Source organism: Anser cygnoides, chromosome 4 (assembly GCF_040182565.1).
Source record: "Anser cygnoides isolate HZ-2024a breed goose chromosome 4, Taihu_goose_T2T_genome, whole genome shotgun sequence".
Taxonomy (NCBI): domain Eukaryota; kingdom Metazoa; phylum Chordata; class Aves; order Anseriformes; family Anatidae; genus Anser; species Anser cygnoides.
This window is the reverse complement of record NC_089876.1, coordinates 65,029,145-65,047,326: the sequence shown is the minus strand read 5'-3', so window position 1 is coordinate 65,047,326 and position 18,182 is coordinate 65,029,145. Positions and strand designations below refer to the sequence as shown.

At 44.0% G+C, this 18,182-nt stretch overlaps 1 protein-coding gene and 2 long non-coding RNA genes across 15 annotated transcripts in view; 1 reads left to right on the top strand and 2 right to left on the bottom strand.

The window, feature by feature from the left end:
• Nucleotides 1–6,078, bottom strand: part of LOC106043994 (uncharacterized) — a 30,363-nt gene extending 24,285 nt beyond the window's left edge. The window contains exons 1-2 of the long non-coding RNA XR_001212047.3: nt 5,253–6,078; nt 4,982–5,094 (exon numbers count right to left, since the gene is read on the bottom strand). This is a non-coding gene — a long non-coding RNA (uncharacterized lncRNA). The remainder of the gene's footprint in view (nt 1–4,981; nt 5,095–5,252) is intronic.
• Nucleotides 6,079–9,376: 3,298 nt separating this feature from the next.
• SLC4A4 (solute carrier family 4 member 4) overlaps nt 9,377–18,182 on the bottom strand; it is a 230,004-nt gene continuing 221,198 nt past the window's right edge. For all 13 annotated transcript variants that reach the window (XM_013193772.3, XM_048045703.2, XM_048045701.2 and 10 more), the window contains 3 exons: nt 16,845–16,941; nt 14,334–14,413; nt 9,377–13,407 (listed from right to left, as the gene is read on the bottom strand). In XM_013193772.3, coding sequence (XP_013049226.1) covers nt 14,370–14,413; nt 16,845–16,941 — 141 coding nt within the window. In that variant the 3' untranslated portion in view covers nt 9,377–13,407; nt 14,334–14,369. The remainder of the gene's footprint in view (nt 13,408–14,333; nt 14,414–16,844; nt 16,942–18,182) is intronic.
• Nucleotides 13,349–18,182, top strand: part of LOC106043969 (uncharacterized) — a 45,510-nt gene continuing 40,676 nt past the window's right edge. Inside the window, exon 1 of the long non-coding RNA XR_001212002.3 lies at nt 13,349–13,429. This is a non-coding gene — a long non-coding RNA (uncharacterized lncRNA). The remainder of the gene's footprint in view (nt 13,430–18,182) is intronic.

Sequence of the window (18,182 nt, the reverse complement as noted above, 5' to 3'; positions counted from 1 at the left end):
AGCAGTATCATGGTACACACTGATACACCATGCAAGGAAAGCAAAGTGAAGGAATCTAAGTCCTGGCTATCTCCTGGGACCACAAGAAGCTTCACCAAGTGCAAAATGCCATAATCCAAATGCCTCGTTTCTATATGTATTTTAGTACAGCGGCCAGATGGGTCTTATGGCCTCTATTTTCTCAGCCTTGAGATCTTTGCATAGTGTTTACCCGCAGAAATTCACCTGAATTCAGTGCATTTTCATTCATGTGGATCTGGAAGTGGCCTCTGGGCTCCATAACCCACACCTCAGGGAAACGAGGATTGCAGGTAAATAATGCTAATTTGCAAGACCAGCACTGGGCATGAGGGATTGCGTTTAGCCCTTGAAATGCTGCTCTTTCCTCAGGAGTGGCCAGAGCACTGGATAGAAGCATTGCTGACAGGCACAGAGGAAACTTGACTGATGAGGCTTGACCTAGTACTCCTTAAGTGCAGCAATGCACACCTTGTCACAATGACAAAAGGCACAAGAATTTTGGAGCAAAACCCATTTCTGTGGTTGCAAGTGAGATGGCTCCTTCTGAGCCTGCAGCAAAGCCACTCTGCTGATGGAGGCCCAACGTGACCTGTGCTGCACACAGAGCGGTGCTTCTGCGATTCTCCTTCGGGTACCGCAGAAGTAAGATGCTACCTAAAGACAGTTCTTTGAGATGGAGGGCATGAAATGTTCACTGGGGGAAATGAATAAAACAACCTTGGCACTTCACAGTACGACAGAGTTAAGAGTTAGCAGCCCTGGATCGGGATTCAGACTCAAATGGGAATTTCTACTGGGGAAGACAAAAAACAACACAGAACCAGACTCCTTTGTGCATCTGTGCTTGTCCATTAAAAACGCCATCATCTTTTGCTGCTAAAAAGCAAGTGAGAAAACACAGCCTACCTTGGCATACGGCTCTGTGCTGCAACACTTGTGCTCTACCCTCCGCATCTGCGTACAGAGCGTGTTTATTTGCATTGGTGTTTGGGCTTCCATTAGCTTTAATTATATATGGAAAAGTCTAATTCTGCTGCATCTTCCTCCCTGCAGACTAATTAGGTGAGTGATTGTGTAAAGCCATTACAGCGATTGCATCCATTATTAAGAGTTTCATTTTAGAAATGGACCACTTATCTGAAATACCTCTCAGGACCTTCCCTGCACATCCATCCCTGAGCCAAACAGTGCTTTACCAGGGCTGGTAGCTGGTTTTCCAGCAAGCTGAGTGACAAGGGAAAAGTTTCTTTACCTGCACAAAGCCCACAGCCAGCTGACGTGCGACAGTAACCGAGGTGAACAAAACAATGTTTTGCAACTCGCCAAATGTCAGTCTCAGAGCAAATGAGTACCTCCTTGTTAACGTTTCCAGCTTTGGGGCCGAGCCACGCTCCCAGCAGGAGCTGCATTGTGCACCCAGGAGGCTTTTCCTGCTCATTTGTGACGTCTTCCTCCCTCATTTGTCATGCGGTGAAGCACTGATTTCTGTTACAGTACTTTCTCCCATCAGGTTTCTACGAGATGGAAGCAAACAAATCCAAAGTTCCAGACTAGGTGAGCACAAAGCAGCAGTCTCCAGCCCCCCACTGCTGTTCCAAAAGGCAAGTCGGTCCCTAACACACCACAACTCTGCACGCACAGCCTACCATATTTCCGTCTTAAGCCACAGCTTTAAACACAAATGCACAAGGTGCAATCACGTACAGAGAATCAGTACTAAAAAGTGCTCCATGTCGCAGAACCCGAAAGACCCTTCCTTTAATAATGCTTGCCATCACCAGATCTAGTAGCATCATGCATTGAGCGGGGCTATCCCCTGACTTTTATGTTAAATGTTTTATGCTAAATTGACTTAGAGCGTCAGTGACACACAGACCTGTGCCTACGGACCTGAGTGTGAGGTTTGCTTCCCTGTACCCACGGCAGCCACAGCAAAGAGAAATGTGCTCGTCTGTCCCATCCTGTCATTTGGGGTTGCACACTTGTGGGCTAGGATCCTGTGGGATATCCTCTTTTCCTCCCGTAGTCTCAGCCCCACAGAGTTTTGGAAGAAAATTGGCTTTTTCAGCATTTGCCTGGCTGGCACGGTTCTTGCTGCCCAAGCAAAAACCTGAGCTAAGGCTTGGCCCTGCCTCAAAAGAAATTCCAGTAGCTATTCGTAAGCCATAGGTGTGCCATGTGCAGTCTGGAAGCAAGATCCATGTGATAACTGGAAACTTTTTAATTAAGTGGCGTAATCTCTCCCACCGCATAAAGGAGAGCTCAAATAACTTCTCCAGCAGGAGGGGCATGCATGACCCTGACGTATGATCGTGTCTCGCCGAGTCGAGATACCCTGAGTGCTGCGCAGCTGCCAGAGTCAACACCTGACCCTTGCCCAGGACAACAGGTACAGCAGGAGCTACTGAACAGAAGAATAACACTTCTGACACCGGAAATCTTTGGGCTGTAGGTCGAGGCCAAATGGGAAATTACCTCAGCTAATCCAATCATCAAACCCTTATGCTCTGCCCGCATCCACCAGCTGCTGCCACCGGCAGCCTAACAGGTGAGGAAGAGCCTAACATAAAGGCAGCTTTAATTTTACTGTTACCGTGTGCATGCGCTCACAGTGACAGCGCTCTCTCAACAAGGATGCTGAACTGCAGTATTTGGATACCAAAAAGCTTCTCTCACTGGCCAGCATTCCTCTTCCAGAGGAGTCTCCTCTCCTGCCTTAGTTACTCACAGCCCTGTCCTACCGTCAGGTTTATCCAGGATTATTAGGTATTATGTACTGTGCTCCATCCTGGGCTGTTGCAAAGCTGCTCACGGTCACCTGGGAAGCTTCCATCTGTCTTTTTGCACGGAGGAACAACGGGTTGCACCACACCAGCAACAAGCCAAGAAACATTTACCGAGGAAAATTTCACAGCCCACAGGAGGCAATCTGGCTGAATAAAAGCATCAATGAATAAATGTCAGGAAAGCCCCCAAGCCCCCTACACACCACCTGGGGAAAATGAAATCTTTGCATGCAACAGCCCCAAAACACCCAGGCTGTTTCCCAGCCCTGCTGCAAAGTGCCTAGAAAGGGCTCCTGGGAGGCACCAGCATTGCATAGGGCAACCTCCCCCACGACAGCAAAGCCATCATAACCGTCACTGCTTACGCAGGGGCCATCAGAGACCTCGCAGGAACGCCACTGCCTCCTGGCAGCCTCCTCCCTTCGAGCAGGGCAAGTCAAGCAGCGAGCACTCCAAAAAGAGGGCCAAGAGTGGCTCATGCTTTTAAGGGGAAAGGAAAATTAAAAAAAAAAAAAAAAAAGAATGAATTGCTATTAAAAAAAACACAAGACACCCTTCTTTATTAAAACCGGTTGACTTCTGAGAAACCCTGGAATGGTCAGTACATCCAGTAACAGCACAGGGACTGCTGGCAGCTCCCTCTTCCACAAAATGGCTGCTCAGGGTTTATGCAAGCTGGGAGTATTTACTTGGCAAGCAAAACACCCCTGAGATGTTAGTGCTCATCCCTTTGCCAAAGAGAGCAGAAAACACTTTCATTTTCTGCTGTGAATTGGGGTGTTTTTTGTTTTTGTTTTGGCTGGTACAAACATGGAGACATTTTGTTGTGCAATGGCTACAAGAGCAACTCTTACAAATGGGCCACGCAAAGGAGGCAAATGCCTGGTTATGGATTTGGGGGTATAAAGTGGCCTAGGGAGCCCCAGTGGTGGCAGTACCTGGCACAGCACTGGACACAGGCCCCTTCGCTGCCTCCTGGTGCCTCTCCTGCCCAGAGGACCCACTTTTTACCCCATTTTGAGTCGCCTTCCTTGCACCCTTAGCGTCATGACAGCCATCGTCTGCAGCAAAGGACACGAGACAGCTTTTCCTCCTGCAATTTTTATTTCAGTGGCTTTATAAATGATTTCAAAAGGTTTGAAAGAAAACGTCACTGGTTTATATTTTTTAAATTTTTGCTGCTCAAAGCAGCCCTTACTGGCACATCTGTCTGTTCATCACTAAAACATCTGCATGCACGTGAGCTTGGCAAAACGTATGCCACCATCAGCACCTCTCAGCAAGGTAGCTCGCAAAGTCAGAGGCAGAGAGAGCTGTGACAAAGCCACAGTTAATATACTAAAGACAGGAAAACAAACCCAATTACTTCTGCAAGGTAGGCACCGTTCCCAACCACTGATCTTTAAACTGAACCTGCACCTTCAAAAGAGGTCGCTGATACACATCGTGCTGATACACATCTCGGCCCGAGGGAGGCACTTCTAAAAAATGCCGCAAACACACCGGGAAACGATAACTGCAAACCACACTACTGCAAACCACACTACTTGCGATGAACGTAATTCCTAGAACGGGGCTCTCTTGCACACTGACACACCCAGAGGCACCCAGCAGGCACAGGGGTATTTGCATCGTCATGACTGTAGTTACGAAACTTTTTAATGACAAAACACCGAGTGGGGAGGAGCAGGCACCATCCTAATCTGAAATTGTTCCTTTACTTGATAAGCAAAACAATCTTGAGCCGTAAAAGGGCTATTCATACTAATTGCACTGCTTTTACAGAAATAATTAAGCTGTAATCCATTGCAGGAGCAGTATCATGGTACGAATAACATTACTAATAGCATTGAACTAGGGAAAGAGCGGAGTTGCAATAGGAAGAGCATGCCATAAATTGCTCACGGCACTAAAAAAACACCAAACGTACTGTGCTAATGGGTTGCACAAAGCCATCACGGCCAAATTTCGCTGATAGGAGCACCCAGGCCCCACTGCCAGGCAGACTGTGGGATACTCCCACGTGCTTGGCCACGGCATAGAGGGCGCTGCAAGCCCATGGGGAGAGCAAACAAATTTACATCCATCCTACAGGGGCTGTGAGAGGTAGGGTAAGCTGCCTGGGGACTAGGCATCTGACAACAGTACTAAGTAACAAAGTACCTGAGATTTACCTTTTCGATGATTGCAGTCCATCCTTCAAGTGAGATCCTCGGAGATCCTGGGCTACTGCAGAGGGGTGGTAGCATTAGCATCAGTTAATCTACAAAAGGCAGGGTGTTTTTCCCTAAAAATTGGGAAAAAATAATTTTAAATCAAATCTTGTTACAGTCAACGTATGGCATCACTGAGCCTTTTGGGCTGTTCTGGGAACATATGGCAATTTTTATTTATTTTTTTAATTTCCCTGTCAGGAACATAAGATTCTGGGAGAACAATACTCACTTGTTTCTGAAGAGAAGGGGTTAACCAAGTACATAAATAAGCTTTGCCCAGTTTTCACGTTAGTCACTGGAGCTGCTGGTGGCAGCCTTCCACTGCTCCAGTTGAAGGCTCGTCCCTTCGTACACACTGCTGCTTTAGCAGATTACAACTTAGTCATCGGTGCTGGCTGGTAGGCAAAGCTTAACAGGTCAGGGCTAGGGCTAAGAACTTTTGTCTGTTTTCTTTAAAATCAATTTAAAAGATTAGATCCATAAAAGCATTAAAGGAAGGTTGTGGTGGTTTGGAAAGTATTAGTTTTATCTGTTCTCTGTACTACTGACTCTCAGAACTGCTGGGCTGTTTGCTTTCCTAATGACTAATTTCTCCAGCAATTAAGGCAAGAGTTTGTTCTTAAGGCCAACTGCATCCCTGCCATAATGCCATTGACTTGGAAGGAAGGAAGGCCCCAACCTCATCACAAATTAGAATTTCTAACTGGCAACTGGTGGGTGACAATTTATAAGGGAGGGGATCAGTTCACAGGTGATTTCAACCCACCCAGCTCACACCCAGAGCTTTCAGCAGCCGCAACAAATAAATCATTTCCCCAGGCAATAATCCTGTACCCTGGCTGGGAAGTAGCCGACTGGGTGAGTCCCGCAATGCCTGGTCTGATGTAAGTTCACAAAGTACTTTCCACACTGACAAAATCAGAAAAATCCTGGACAATGCACAGCTTTTGGTCCCAGGTTATGAAAAGGAAAGAGCTTGGTGCTGTCTAAACCAAAACTGCCAGATAAGATATGTTACAGCAGCGTGTAAGGGAAGAAGGATTGGAGACCTGCATCCTGTTCAAGCGCCATCATGGCATCAACAAGATGTCCCTTACTAAGAAGTTAGCTCAGTGCTAACTAACTTCAGTGCCCTGCAGCTGCCACGTCCCAGGCTTCTCCCTAGAAAACTGCCTGGGCTCTCCATGTGTGCTCCGCAAGAGTCGTATGCCCAAGATAGCTCCATAAAACACCGCTCTCTTGTCCCAGGGAGCCTTTGTGATCTCTTGGGTCTCCCAGGGATGCCTGGCAGTCAAGTGTTTCCTCAAAGCCATCATCATGTGCTGCTGTGACCAGGGGATGAGTGTGGCATGCCACCAGTATGTCCTGTCAGTCATAGCTGGTGCAACACACGATTTTTTCAGTTCCTCCCGATTTCCCTTGCGTGGGTCCCAGGAGATGTAAAGCACCTTGTCTAGGGCAGCGTGGGGATTGTGGCTGTGCTGAGAGGAGCGTAGCTGTGCAGGCAGACCTCAGACAAGCTGCCTGCAAGTAACCTACCCGAGCGCCCTCATCCCAAATGAACAACCTGGGTTGAAAGAGAGGCACCCTCTTTCCAGCTACAACTATCTTGATGGCTGCAGCTATTGTGTGAGCAATATCAAATGTTTCCTAAATGCTTCTGACACAAAAAACACAGAGGCCAATGCTTGTTGACGGGGGACGTTCGTGAGTAGTGCCTGAATGCCAGGAGGGCTGCGCTGGGCTGCACTGGGCTGAGTGCATCACAGTGTCGTGGGATGGCATTGCCTACCAGATAATGAGAAAAACCCGTGTAAAAAGATTATGGGATTCAGGCAGTGTAACACTCCCACAAGTTGTAATCCGGGAAGCAGGAGCCCTCGCTGCTGGGCACTAGGCTATAAATAAACACATGGCTAAAAAAGGGCTCAGGGAAATCCATAAACACAGCTCTCACCCGAGCAACTGCTTCTGGCACAAAGCTGCTGCCTGACAGACGGTTCATTTTTTTCCTGGTTTTATGGGTTTCCCAGCCTCTCCCACACACTGTGGCTCGTGATGGCCAAAGCTTGCAGCCCACTAAGGTGGGCACTGCAAGGGGATGCAGGAGGGTCTTCCCTTTTCACACCAAAGCCTGCTGAAACATTGGCTGAGGGTTTCTGTAGTGGTTTTGCTTTCCAACCCTGCTCTTAGAATGGAGTTGGCTGTCTCAAGCCACCTGAAGCAGCCTCTGTTTTCCTTGTATACCAGTTGCTGACCGTCCTTCCTTGCTGCCTCTGGAGCGCAGCTTTGTGAAGCGGGACGTGCTGGTGAGCACTGCTGCGTGGCACAGGGCAGGGCCCACGGTGGGCCAGCCCCGCATGTGTGAGGGGAAGGCAGTCCCGTGGCGTGGTCAGATCCTGAGCACCATGCACTCACACCTTGGCTGTGTAACGCTGAGGGCAGCACGTCCTTGGTTGGGCCATGGCAGAGCAGAACGAAGCCCATGGCTGCAAATGGCGGATGCAAAACACCGACCCAGCACTGAGCTGGCAGGCAGGAGGAGTGCAAAATTCACAGGGACTCAGCAACAAATTTCAGACTCCTTGGAGGGAACAAAGCAGCAACAGAAGTCTTCATTGTGACTATCTTGGTGTGTGGCATGATGGTAACTATTGCACTACTGGGGGCTGTTCAGACGAAAGCTGTTGGATTTCATGGAAGCAATGCAAACCACTTTGTCCTAAAGCGCTCGTCTTGACACTGTGCCACACTGAACAGGGTGGCTGTGGGCACTGAGGGCAGAAGCTCTCACCGGTTTTCCAGTCTAGGATAGTTTTATCTGGGGACTCTGTATTCCTCCTGGTGAAACAGTTCAGGTGTCTTCTCAGGCAGGGACAGGACCAAATTTGAGGTTTCTATAGCATTTCCACTATTCACTTATTCACTATTCCACAATATACATGGCATAGGCCTTGCCAAACCCGTGATTTCAATCCTAACAGCCTTGGGTGCTTTACTAAAAATGTACAGAACAATTCAGCCCTCTCCAAATGCCTGAACTGGGCAATGATGGGGCAGGAGCAGCCCCAGTGGGGTGCTGCAGGAAGAGGGGCCACACAGGTAAAGCTCGAGCACTGTCTCTGCCTGGGAGCTGCCGCTGCTTTGGGGCCAGGGGGCTGCATGCAGAAATCAGGGGGCTGAAGGAGGGCGTAGAGCAAGACTAGCAACAACGTGTGTTTAACCAGGGGGTTAATTTGTTTGTGCTCATTACCCCAGTAGCCCTATGCTTGCCCGGCAGACTGGCCACATCCCCACTGCATAGATCACCCAGCAACGTGCCAGCAATGCCCTGTAAGCTGCTTTAGCCTGAAGCCATTGCATAAGTTAAATTAACCCATGCAAACCACTTTCTATGAAAGCAGCACGTGATATCTTTTAGCTGGTTTTACATTTTTGTTGATGGGGAAGAAGCAGGAGATGCCACAGTCCCTAGAAAGGAGCCCATCAGACCTGTTTCCCATCACTGCCTAGGACCAAGCACCTGGCACCAGCAAGGTGACCACCATCACGGGTTTTGGGATGGGAGGGGGCACATCCCTGGTCCTGGACCTGTTCTCAATCCATTTGCCTAATCCCAGTTTCGACTCAGCCTCCTGCGGCATGGGGCCTGGGTCAGAGAGGTTCCCTGTGCTCTGACACCAACATCTTGGGGAGCCCCTACATCACGACTTCCCCCAAACAAACAAAACTTATATTGGGCTGGGGTTTGTAGCTGGCTTCCTCTTTCTGTTACTACCTAGTGTGTATTTACCTTTTTCCCCCCCTCTCTGTTTTATTAATAGGAACACGCTGACTCCTGCAGGGAATGATCATCTGGGTAAGTGCAAATTAAAACAGTCCAGACTCTGTATGAAGTATCTGTGAACCTCTTTGAAGGCTGTGTGAAGTTCAGATAGTCTGGTTTGCTGGTTCTCATCCACTGCCAAGAGTATCTCCTGAGAAGTGGTGCTCCTGAGAGAAGACAAAAGTCCCAGCTTCAGATGGAGATGGTCTCTCCACCCTTATTTGTGAACAACAATTACATTTTACTCCCTCAAAAGATTCAGTAAATTATCTCAAGAGAGTATTTCTGTCATTAAAACACACTTTTAGAGACGTATGTTCTAAACCCCTTTGTGGTTTGTGAAGGCTGGCACCACATTTCTTTACATGTGTATTGGAGGGTCCCTTTGTGAGCATCCTCTCCATCAGGGACCTGCCAAACACTTTGCCTTGGCAGTAGTGGTGATGACAGCGGCGATCCAGGAATCTTGATTCAGTCAAACTAAATGGAGTATGTTACAAAAAATAAATACAAAAAATCCACAACTCTCCAATAAATGCATAAAGTTACTTTATTTTCAGTATACATTTAATTTTGAAAAATATAAATGCTAAAATATCTCATCATCTTCATCTTTTGATTCCATAAAAGTCACAATAGAAAGCTTCATAAAACTGTAAAATACTATAATGTTATAAGGAATTTCATGTTTTATATTACTGGAAAAAATCATTTTAATATATTGAAATGTTTTCTGCTTTTTTCCTTTTTGTTCCACCATCTTGATCCACTTCATTTTAAACTAAGTTTTTATTCTTTCCTCCAAAGCAAATACAGACTTAAGAGAATTAAAAATAATAAAAGTATCTGAAAGTGCATGTCGATTCCAAGGAAAAAAAAAAGTAATGAGTACAAATATGTGTCGACCATGACGACAAATAAGTAGTGGCTACAGAGGCAGACAATCACCATTTTTACGGGGCTGGGACAAAGCTATCTGCAGTTTGTTTTTGCTGGGTGATTCCAGGATATTAGCCCTGAGTTGGTACCTGGTTTTGTAGGACTTCTATGAGAAACTGTTTTGGGAAGCTCATTTCTTTATGGACTCTTCTTTAAGAGGAGCCTTTCCAGAAGCCGGAGGTGCTCACCCAGCCTTTTCTCTCCAAACACCCAATTCTGAACCAAAATTAGTTTTAGTTTTATTGTCACAAGGCCTACAAAGTGCAGTAAAATTCTCCTTGTGGTGATGTCAGCCCATCAAATGCTATTAGATGGCTGCTTTTCATTACCTTCCATCTCTTGGTGCCAGCAGAGATCTTGCTTGCTGTCTCTGTGGTTTATTTATTTTTTTTCTAAAGGAAAAAACAACAAAGGACACACAACCTTCAATGAAGTGCTGTTGTCAGGAAGCAGGAAATGAAAAATTTCCCACTCCTGTCACCAGAGTTCTGTTTTACATGGAAAACTACAGAAATCGTTGTCCCATCCCTTGAACATTGCTACCCTCTGTACAACAGCTCAGTCTGGAGAAAATAAAAAATAAAAGAGAGAAAAAGATCTAGATCAGCAGTCAATACATTTCAAGTACATTTAACATGGTTCAAAAGTGGAAGACCTCATTTTTGTGGAGACAAATCACCAGGTAATAGCAGATGAAAAGATATGCATTGTGTGTGTGCGTATATGCATGTGTGCAGTATGCTGCCTTTTGAGCATACCGTAGGCAGGGGGTGGTGTTCTGTCAGTGCTCTCTCAAGGAAATCTTTCTATTATTCTATTTTGATCTTTCCTTATTTGGATTTTTACAAATAAAACGTCTGGGCAAAACGTAAAAGCTCACATGTACTCTGTACGTGACACTTGAGTCTGTTTCCCCTTTGGTAGTCAGTGACTTCTGTTCACCAAGGAATGAAAACCATTTTCTACACATTAAGTTAGCATTGTACTTCCCAGGTTATCTGTCCTCCAGCTAATCCTACCAGGCAGCAGAAGGGATCGCATAGCGGCTGCTTTTATGGCCACTTCGGATGTCTCCTCAACCTTTCTGAAGCAGGTTTGGGCTAGATTTGCTGACCTCTCAGGGCAACAAAGAAGAGCGGCTGCTCTCCCTTCCTCTTGCACTGCTTTCTCACAGTAAACAAAAATTTAGGTAAGCAGAAATTTAGATTCCTTGATAACAAATTGGGGAATGTACATAGGTGTGTGCACGTGCGCGTGCTGTGCCAACTCCTCTGCAACTCCATCATTTTTGTGCAGCAAAGAGCATTTGCACGAGATCAGGCTAACAGCTATTACGGTCCATATCAATGCATCATTTAACCAGATCCCATATCTGGGAAATAAAAGAACAGCCCTATTCTGCAGGTCTGATCAGTGATCTGGCTGTTACTAGTTTGTAGATGCTAAAATTTGGCATTTAAGGTCTGTCAGCACCACGATAAAATTTTGTTTCCTTAATCAGCACGGACTTTGGTTTCTTTACAACAGGTATGGAGGCCATTAAGTGCTACTTTTACATTTAGTATTTTTACTAAATTAGAAATAAAAGAAACAAAACCACGTTAGGCATTACAAAGCAGTTTCTGCAAGTGCATTTTTAATGCTTGGTGGTAGGGGCTCTTACGGACAACTCCCACCCCCAATGATGGGAAGCTGCTCCCCTTCCTGCTTAATCCCCAAATGTGCCGCATGCAAGGAGCGGCGAGTACCAGCGAGGGCCTGCCAGGCTGCTGCCTTCTGGGGGTGGGGACCCCTGATCTCATACCTGCTGCAAGCAAAGGCACTTCTTGCATGCAAGCAATGTGCCCATCCTAGGGGGGGGGAGAGGGGATTTTTACCCCTTGGGAATTAGCCCTTACAGCTAGGCTTTTTTTTCTTTTGTCTTATTTATTAATTAAATAAACCCTTTTCAGCACATCCCATGTAATCTTCACACTTAAAATAACACTGGTGAAGCCCAGTTTCCCAAATGCATGTTTATATTCATACACAAGTTCGTTGTGTACACACTACAGAGAAAAGTATCTGACGCAAGGTGATGCTTGCTTGGTTTAAAACCAAAAGCCTGTATGTAACTGTGCCTAGCCAGTTTGTTAGTGGTTCATCACTGTGTGTGGATGGATCAATATACCTAGGGGAATGCTGAGCAATCAGGTTTTAAGTGTAAATTCTCTACATGATGGTCAATAGATTTGGGGTGCTGCCAATCCACAAGGAAGATGTAGATCTTCGTAAGCCTCCTGAATATGGGTTTGGGGATAAATATCCCCATAAGTTACCTTCAGCTTTCTCCTAAATTGCTCCATCATTGTGTCTAAATTGCACGCAGGGTGTTTTCATTTGCACACATACACACACGTGCACACACGGATGTTTTAAATGAAATAATTCTAACAATACTGCACAGGAAATCGACAAAATTAATACAATCAGCATCTGTCCACTGACACTGTTAACCGGTCAGTATTTTACTTACCACCATTAAACTTAAGAGTCTTCCTAGATCACAAGATATTTGAGTTACATCCTGTCTCCTTCATAGTAAAGTTAGATTATTTATTAAAAAATAAAATAACCCTAAGTAAAACAGATGCTTCAGAGTAGGTGTTAATAAAACTGATCCAGCCCTATGCCATGTCCTGGAGATTGTGTATTTTTTTCCTTTTTTTGTAAAAATCACATTATATATGGTACAATACATTTTTACAGAAAGCCTGGCATCTAGAAATAAGAGGTAGAACTACTCAAAACTATATGTTTCCTGCTGCAGGAAAAATTCATTTTTCTTTACAGTAATTAAAAAAAGGTTAAAAAAATTGACAAAAAAAAGTCATAGGTTAGGCCCCCATAATTTAAACAAAATAATCTAGGAAAATAACACTCTTCAATGTACCTGACGGATTAAGTCCATTAAAGTGTTCTTTAAAAAAAAAAAATTGCATAGGAAAGGGACATTTCAAAACACATGCTACAACGATGGCAATAGTTTGTCTGTGCTGGGAGTGAAGTACCTTTTAGTTTTCCTTCTTGTGTTACTACAAGTACAGGCTTTAAGAGCAAGTTAGTATTAGCAGCACTTTCCAGCATCTCAGAGCAGTGTAATAAAGACATTGAATTAGCCTGGAGGTCAGTTTTGTTCTGCCAGACAACAAAGAAACAAACGAACACTGATTCACAACTAAAGTAATGCCAGTTCCTCTGACATTTCACAAAGGTATTATATTATATCCTTAATAATTCTGCCCTCTGCTTGAAAATGAGAGAGATGCGTGCGTGTGACAGAGAAGGCAAAAACAAGTCTTGGTCAGAGTGGAAAAACTGGGTGAGGAGGAATAAAAGGAAATCTGCAGGGTGTAAAGGCGGAGGGGGAAGCGTAGAATGTCTTGTCTACCTATGCGGGTGGGAAGCAGAGAGCATTTTAATATTTGGCTAGTGACAAAATAAATTCCATATAAGATTTAACAGACAGACAAATTACAAAGTAGTTTCTGTTCCCTTGCTCCTCCAGAAATAACCATTGTCTTCAGGCTCAAGTTCTATTCTAATTTGAGGCACAACTTTTACTGGAGTTCGTGGAGGGCTGCGAAGAAAAAGAAGGAAAGGTAAGCGCATGGACTAGTTTTGTGCTTTTTAGTAATTCTTAATGCATTCTACAGTGCTCAGCTACCTCCTCTTGGAAAAAATACATCTTCTGAGGGATCAACTCCAAAAGAAAGATAGCATTTTATAAACAAGACAGAGTGGCAATTAGCATACACTGGGAAAACTGCTGATCCTGGTTCTTACTGGACAAGGTACACAGTGTCACATCTGGAAGTGGAACAAATGCCCAGCTCCCAGTACTAAGGATCAAGTTCCTTTCATTAGCGCACACAAGTACAATATAGCTTTCTGAAATTGACAGCATATAGATATCAGATAAACAGGCAGTGGTAATATACAGCTGTCCTATGTACCTTTACTTTTCATTAGGCCTGTGCATCACATAAAATTATTTTAATGAATTGGGCCAAACACTACTTATGTTGGGGGGTTAAAACCACTGATTTTATTGACTGAGGAGCTCCAAATATCTAGCGCTTGTGCTTCACACCAGGCTGTGGCAAAATTCATGAACTGCCTGTATGAATTTTTATATACTGAAGTCTAAACAATCCCAATTCATTTATTTTTTCCCCTGTAGACATGTTTTCTAGACTTCTCACAGTTGTTCCACAACTTTTTTTCTGGTTTAGTCACCGAAACAGGCATTGGTACCGCAGTTGGGCTTGAAGCAAGGCCAGTGGAGTACTTATGTCTCCTGCAGACTCTCCACTGTCTCCACGCTGTAAGGCCATGCTTGTAATAAACTTAGGATGTGGAAACTGTATGTTATGAACTCTCAAAGTGCTTTTTAAGAGTTTCCTATGGGGGACAGGAGCTTTGCCTTGTTTAATTTCAGTACACTTTAGCATAGCTGAGATGTTTCTGAGGAAACATTATAAACTGCATTTTAAGGTTGCTTACCTTGGCATGGTGTGTGACTGAAAAAAAGGAATTTTATCAGCACGACGTATGGCGTTCAAGGAATGTTGGTGATTTTTCTCCTGTCAGGGAGGAGAGAAAGAAAATCGTTTTTTGTCATTGCATGCAGCATTTATATTCTCTTAAGCCCAACCTCAGTTTGTCCAGTAAACTCTCATGTATTTTGCAGTGCTTTTTACTGCTGACTTCCTGCCATATAAATTTCACAGCTTCTAAATAAAAATAAAAAATAAGTCTCTCCTCCAAGACAGAAAACCTTGAACTGCCAACACAGCCAAAAGACTCATTTCCAAAGACTGCCTTGCGAGCTGCATTCAGCAGCATGCCTTTGCACATGCAGACACACAACTACATATGGAGTTGTACAATCACGAGCAGTCGCCCATCTGCCACACAAGAGGCAGCTGTGTCACTTTGAAAAAACAGACTGCAGGAAAACCTGCTTTGTATTTACCAGGCCTGCACTGTAGCCTGGTGAAGGGTTTCTGGCTGGGGTGCGCTTCCCCACAGAGCCAGCCTCAGCCCAGGACGGGCAGGAGCGTTTCCGTGCCCTCTGCAGTGCTTGGAGCAGCCTAACAAAAAAAGAGGTTGGGAATCCCTCAAGCAGGGCCTGGGCGTGCAATGCCGAGTTGGGAAATTCCCAGATTCCATCTCAGGAAAATTACTCCGTTTCTTGGCCTTGTTTCAGCACCTTTAGATCTTGATACTTACCTTTCATCTACGTCTTTAGTTACCCTGCGCTCCTCACTGTGGCATCCAAACTCCTTGCGAGAAAATAGGTGGCTTGTTGCCTGCAATCACTTTCCTTTCCTGACCAGCGTGGTGAAGTGTACTCTTTTTTAATAATAATCCTATTCTTGCTATTGCTGAAGGGAAGCTAAGGAGTAAAAAATGAATTTCGTGTTTGGATTGAGAAACAGTTGGAATCCACTTCTCTGCCTTAGTGGTTGAAGGGTAAATTAAGTGTTTGTCAAGCACTCTGAACATGCAAAATATGCTCAAGTACTGAATGTTATTAGTAGTATTAGTAATATTCTTTGAGTCTCAGAGCACAGTTATATTCTAGGGTGATACCATGGTGTTGATGGATTCCAGCTACTTTCTCTAGTACAAGGGCCTGACTTTATTTTTTTGCATTGTTTCTAAATAAAACCCAGCAAATCAATTTCCCAATCATTAAAATGTACAAATACACAAACTAACTGCTGCTTGGCACACGGGTGTGTTACCCTTTATTGTCTTAAAGGGCATTCCAGTGAACAGGTTTGTGGCAGAAGTATTAACTTTTCCTTAATTATTTCAGCCTTAATGATGCTGAAAACAGCGTACCTGATCATAAGATCCCGTGTAACAACATTTAGGATGTAATTTGGTTTTAGCACACCAAGGCATTTTCACAGAAAAAAAGAGGAGGGTCTGTTTGGTTCAAGGTTGTTCTCTGTCCTTTTCTTTTACTTGTCAGTAAAACGCAAAGAATATGAAAATAGTAAAGGAATCATCTTTCTCTTTGGCTTCATTTTAGAATGTTAATCTCTAAGTGTTCTTTTATCTAAAACCACAATTCACTGCTTGGGATTGCTAAATGCCACCAAAACCGAAGGTAGTCAGGTACCAGCTCCTAAACACAAATGGTAATTAAGGGATCTAAAGACCTGTGTTTCTAGGTCTTATTCCTAGAAATCTTATCACCAGCACTGATACATTACTATCAGTCTCATTTCTCCACTCCCACCTCATGACAAAACAGCATATTTATCTCAAGATTGAACCCGTTGCTCACAGTATTTTCAGAGGTCAGTGCGAAGGCAAAAAAGCTGAAGTTGGATGTTATTTCTGATTCCTCACTTAAAAGACTAAAATATGAGAAGTGAAAATGAAAATGAAGATTATAATGATCAACCATGGATACCAAGGTAATTAAAAAGAAGCAATAGCACAAAAGCAAATCACCGAAGAAGGGAAATACGTTAATGGTCACATGATCACTGCCTTGTCTGCTTAACGCATAATGCAGATCAAGGACTCGCTTAATTATTCTTTTAAAGTGCTGAGTTTTGCAATTGCTTGGAACCTAAGGAAATAAACAGTAATGAGACAGCGATGCAGTTTAGACATGCTGCAAATCCAGAACACTAGGCTCAGAGAAAAAATCAATGCAAACCATCAGCAAAGGTAACACAAAATGGCAAAGGTCAGAAATGGAGTGAGCGGATGGGGGAGTTAAAGAGGCGAGAGAGGAAGTTACCAAGAGACGTGTTAGTAGCTGAACAACAGCACTTAAGCTGGAGGCACCAGAAGGAATAACATACGTTTTGTAAAGAACAAAGAACACATAAAAACAAAGCCAAAACCAGAGGCCTGGAAATTCAAAAAGAAAAAAAAACCACTTCGGAAGTAATAGAAAAGGTTTTTGTTTTTTGTTTTTAGTTCTCTGTATTTTTTCGTACTGCAAGTCAGAGTCACACAGGCATGCAATAGGTTAGTTCTACTCACTGTCGGCAGGTTTGCTATCACTTAGGAAAGGTTCCTGCTCCATGATGTCCATTGGTATTTTAATACTTGGGACTTTTTCTGTGTAGGGGCAGTCAGACTGTGAAAAAAACGTGTAAAAGGTCTTAGAAAATTTCCACTGCTCTCTTACTGTCTCCACAAATTAAAATTATCCTTCATACTGTTTCTGTAGGAATGAGAAAGGAGGAAAAACAGGGGGGAATAAAAAGGAATTCTCCAGCCAAGTGGTCTGCTCGTTTTCACTGGCTCCCTATTGCACTCCACTTTCCCTCTTCCTTCAAACTATGGACATAAAACAGAAAGAGTAATGTTATCTAAGTGTTATCTTTCCCTTTCCCCACCTCACCAGCTCCTTTGCAACCAGTTTGTAAGAAACCATCCGATACAGGTTGGAGTTGGCTGCAGGAAATACAGATTAAAATGCATGTGTACGCAGAAATGACAGGGCACTGGCTTCTGTGAAATCTCATCAGAGAGTTTTATCTTGCTGTGATTTCTGTAAATTACAGCCGGACTTTCTGTAATTTTTTTCCCTTCCAAACTGCTCTATGAGGAAAAGTGCCAGACGTGATATGGCAGAGGTTCCTTAAGCTGTGTTGTTTCAAGTCCTCTTTTATTTAAGTCAAGTCAGACCCAGTCTCAGTAACACCTGTATTTACAATAAGATTTTTTTTTTTTATCAGTTCCAGGGTCCTTTTAAAAATTCACATAATCCCAGCCACACAGGAGATACGGCAAACCGGTCAAGAGTTACAAGTGTAGAAAAAATGGTGTACATTAGCCAGTCGTTCTCCAGGACACCCTTCTGCTAAATTCAGCAAGGTTTTGCTCAAATCGTCAGTACACCATAACCACAGGGTCCCCTGGAGTTCCATGATTATGCCCCACTGCCTTCAATAATGCACTTGCTTGTGCTTAGAAGGTACTCTGAATTACTGGGCTGGTTTGGTTTGTTTTTTAAATAATGTCTCGTAACCAAAGAGAGGCTGATACTGCTTAACTTGGCAAAGAAATTAAGATGGTATATGCCAGAAATGTTAACATATCTTTGTTCCTGGAGAGAACCAGACACAGCACAGAGCATAACACTGCACTGGAGGGAGGAAGACCTAAAGTCAGGGCAGGAAAACATTACAGAAGCCAGAGAATCTCTAATCTTTCTCCCTGGATCATTATATATTTTTTAATGCTACAGACATCCAGTGCAATATCGTATAATTAATAGGAAAATGTTTCCTCACAAGTATTTTTTTTGTTTGTTTCTAAACAGCCTAGGGATAAGCATAGCTCAAATAAAAAAAAAAGATTCAGCAGAAGACC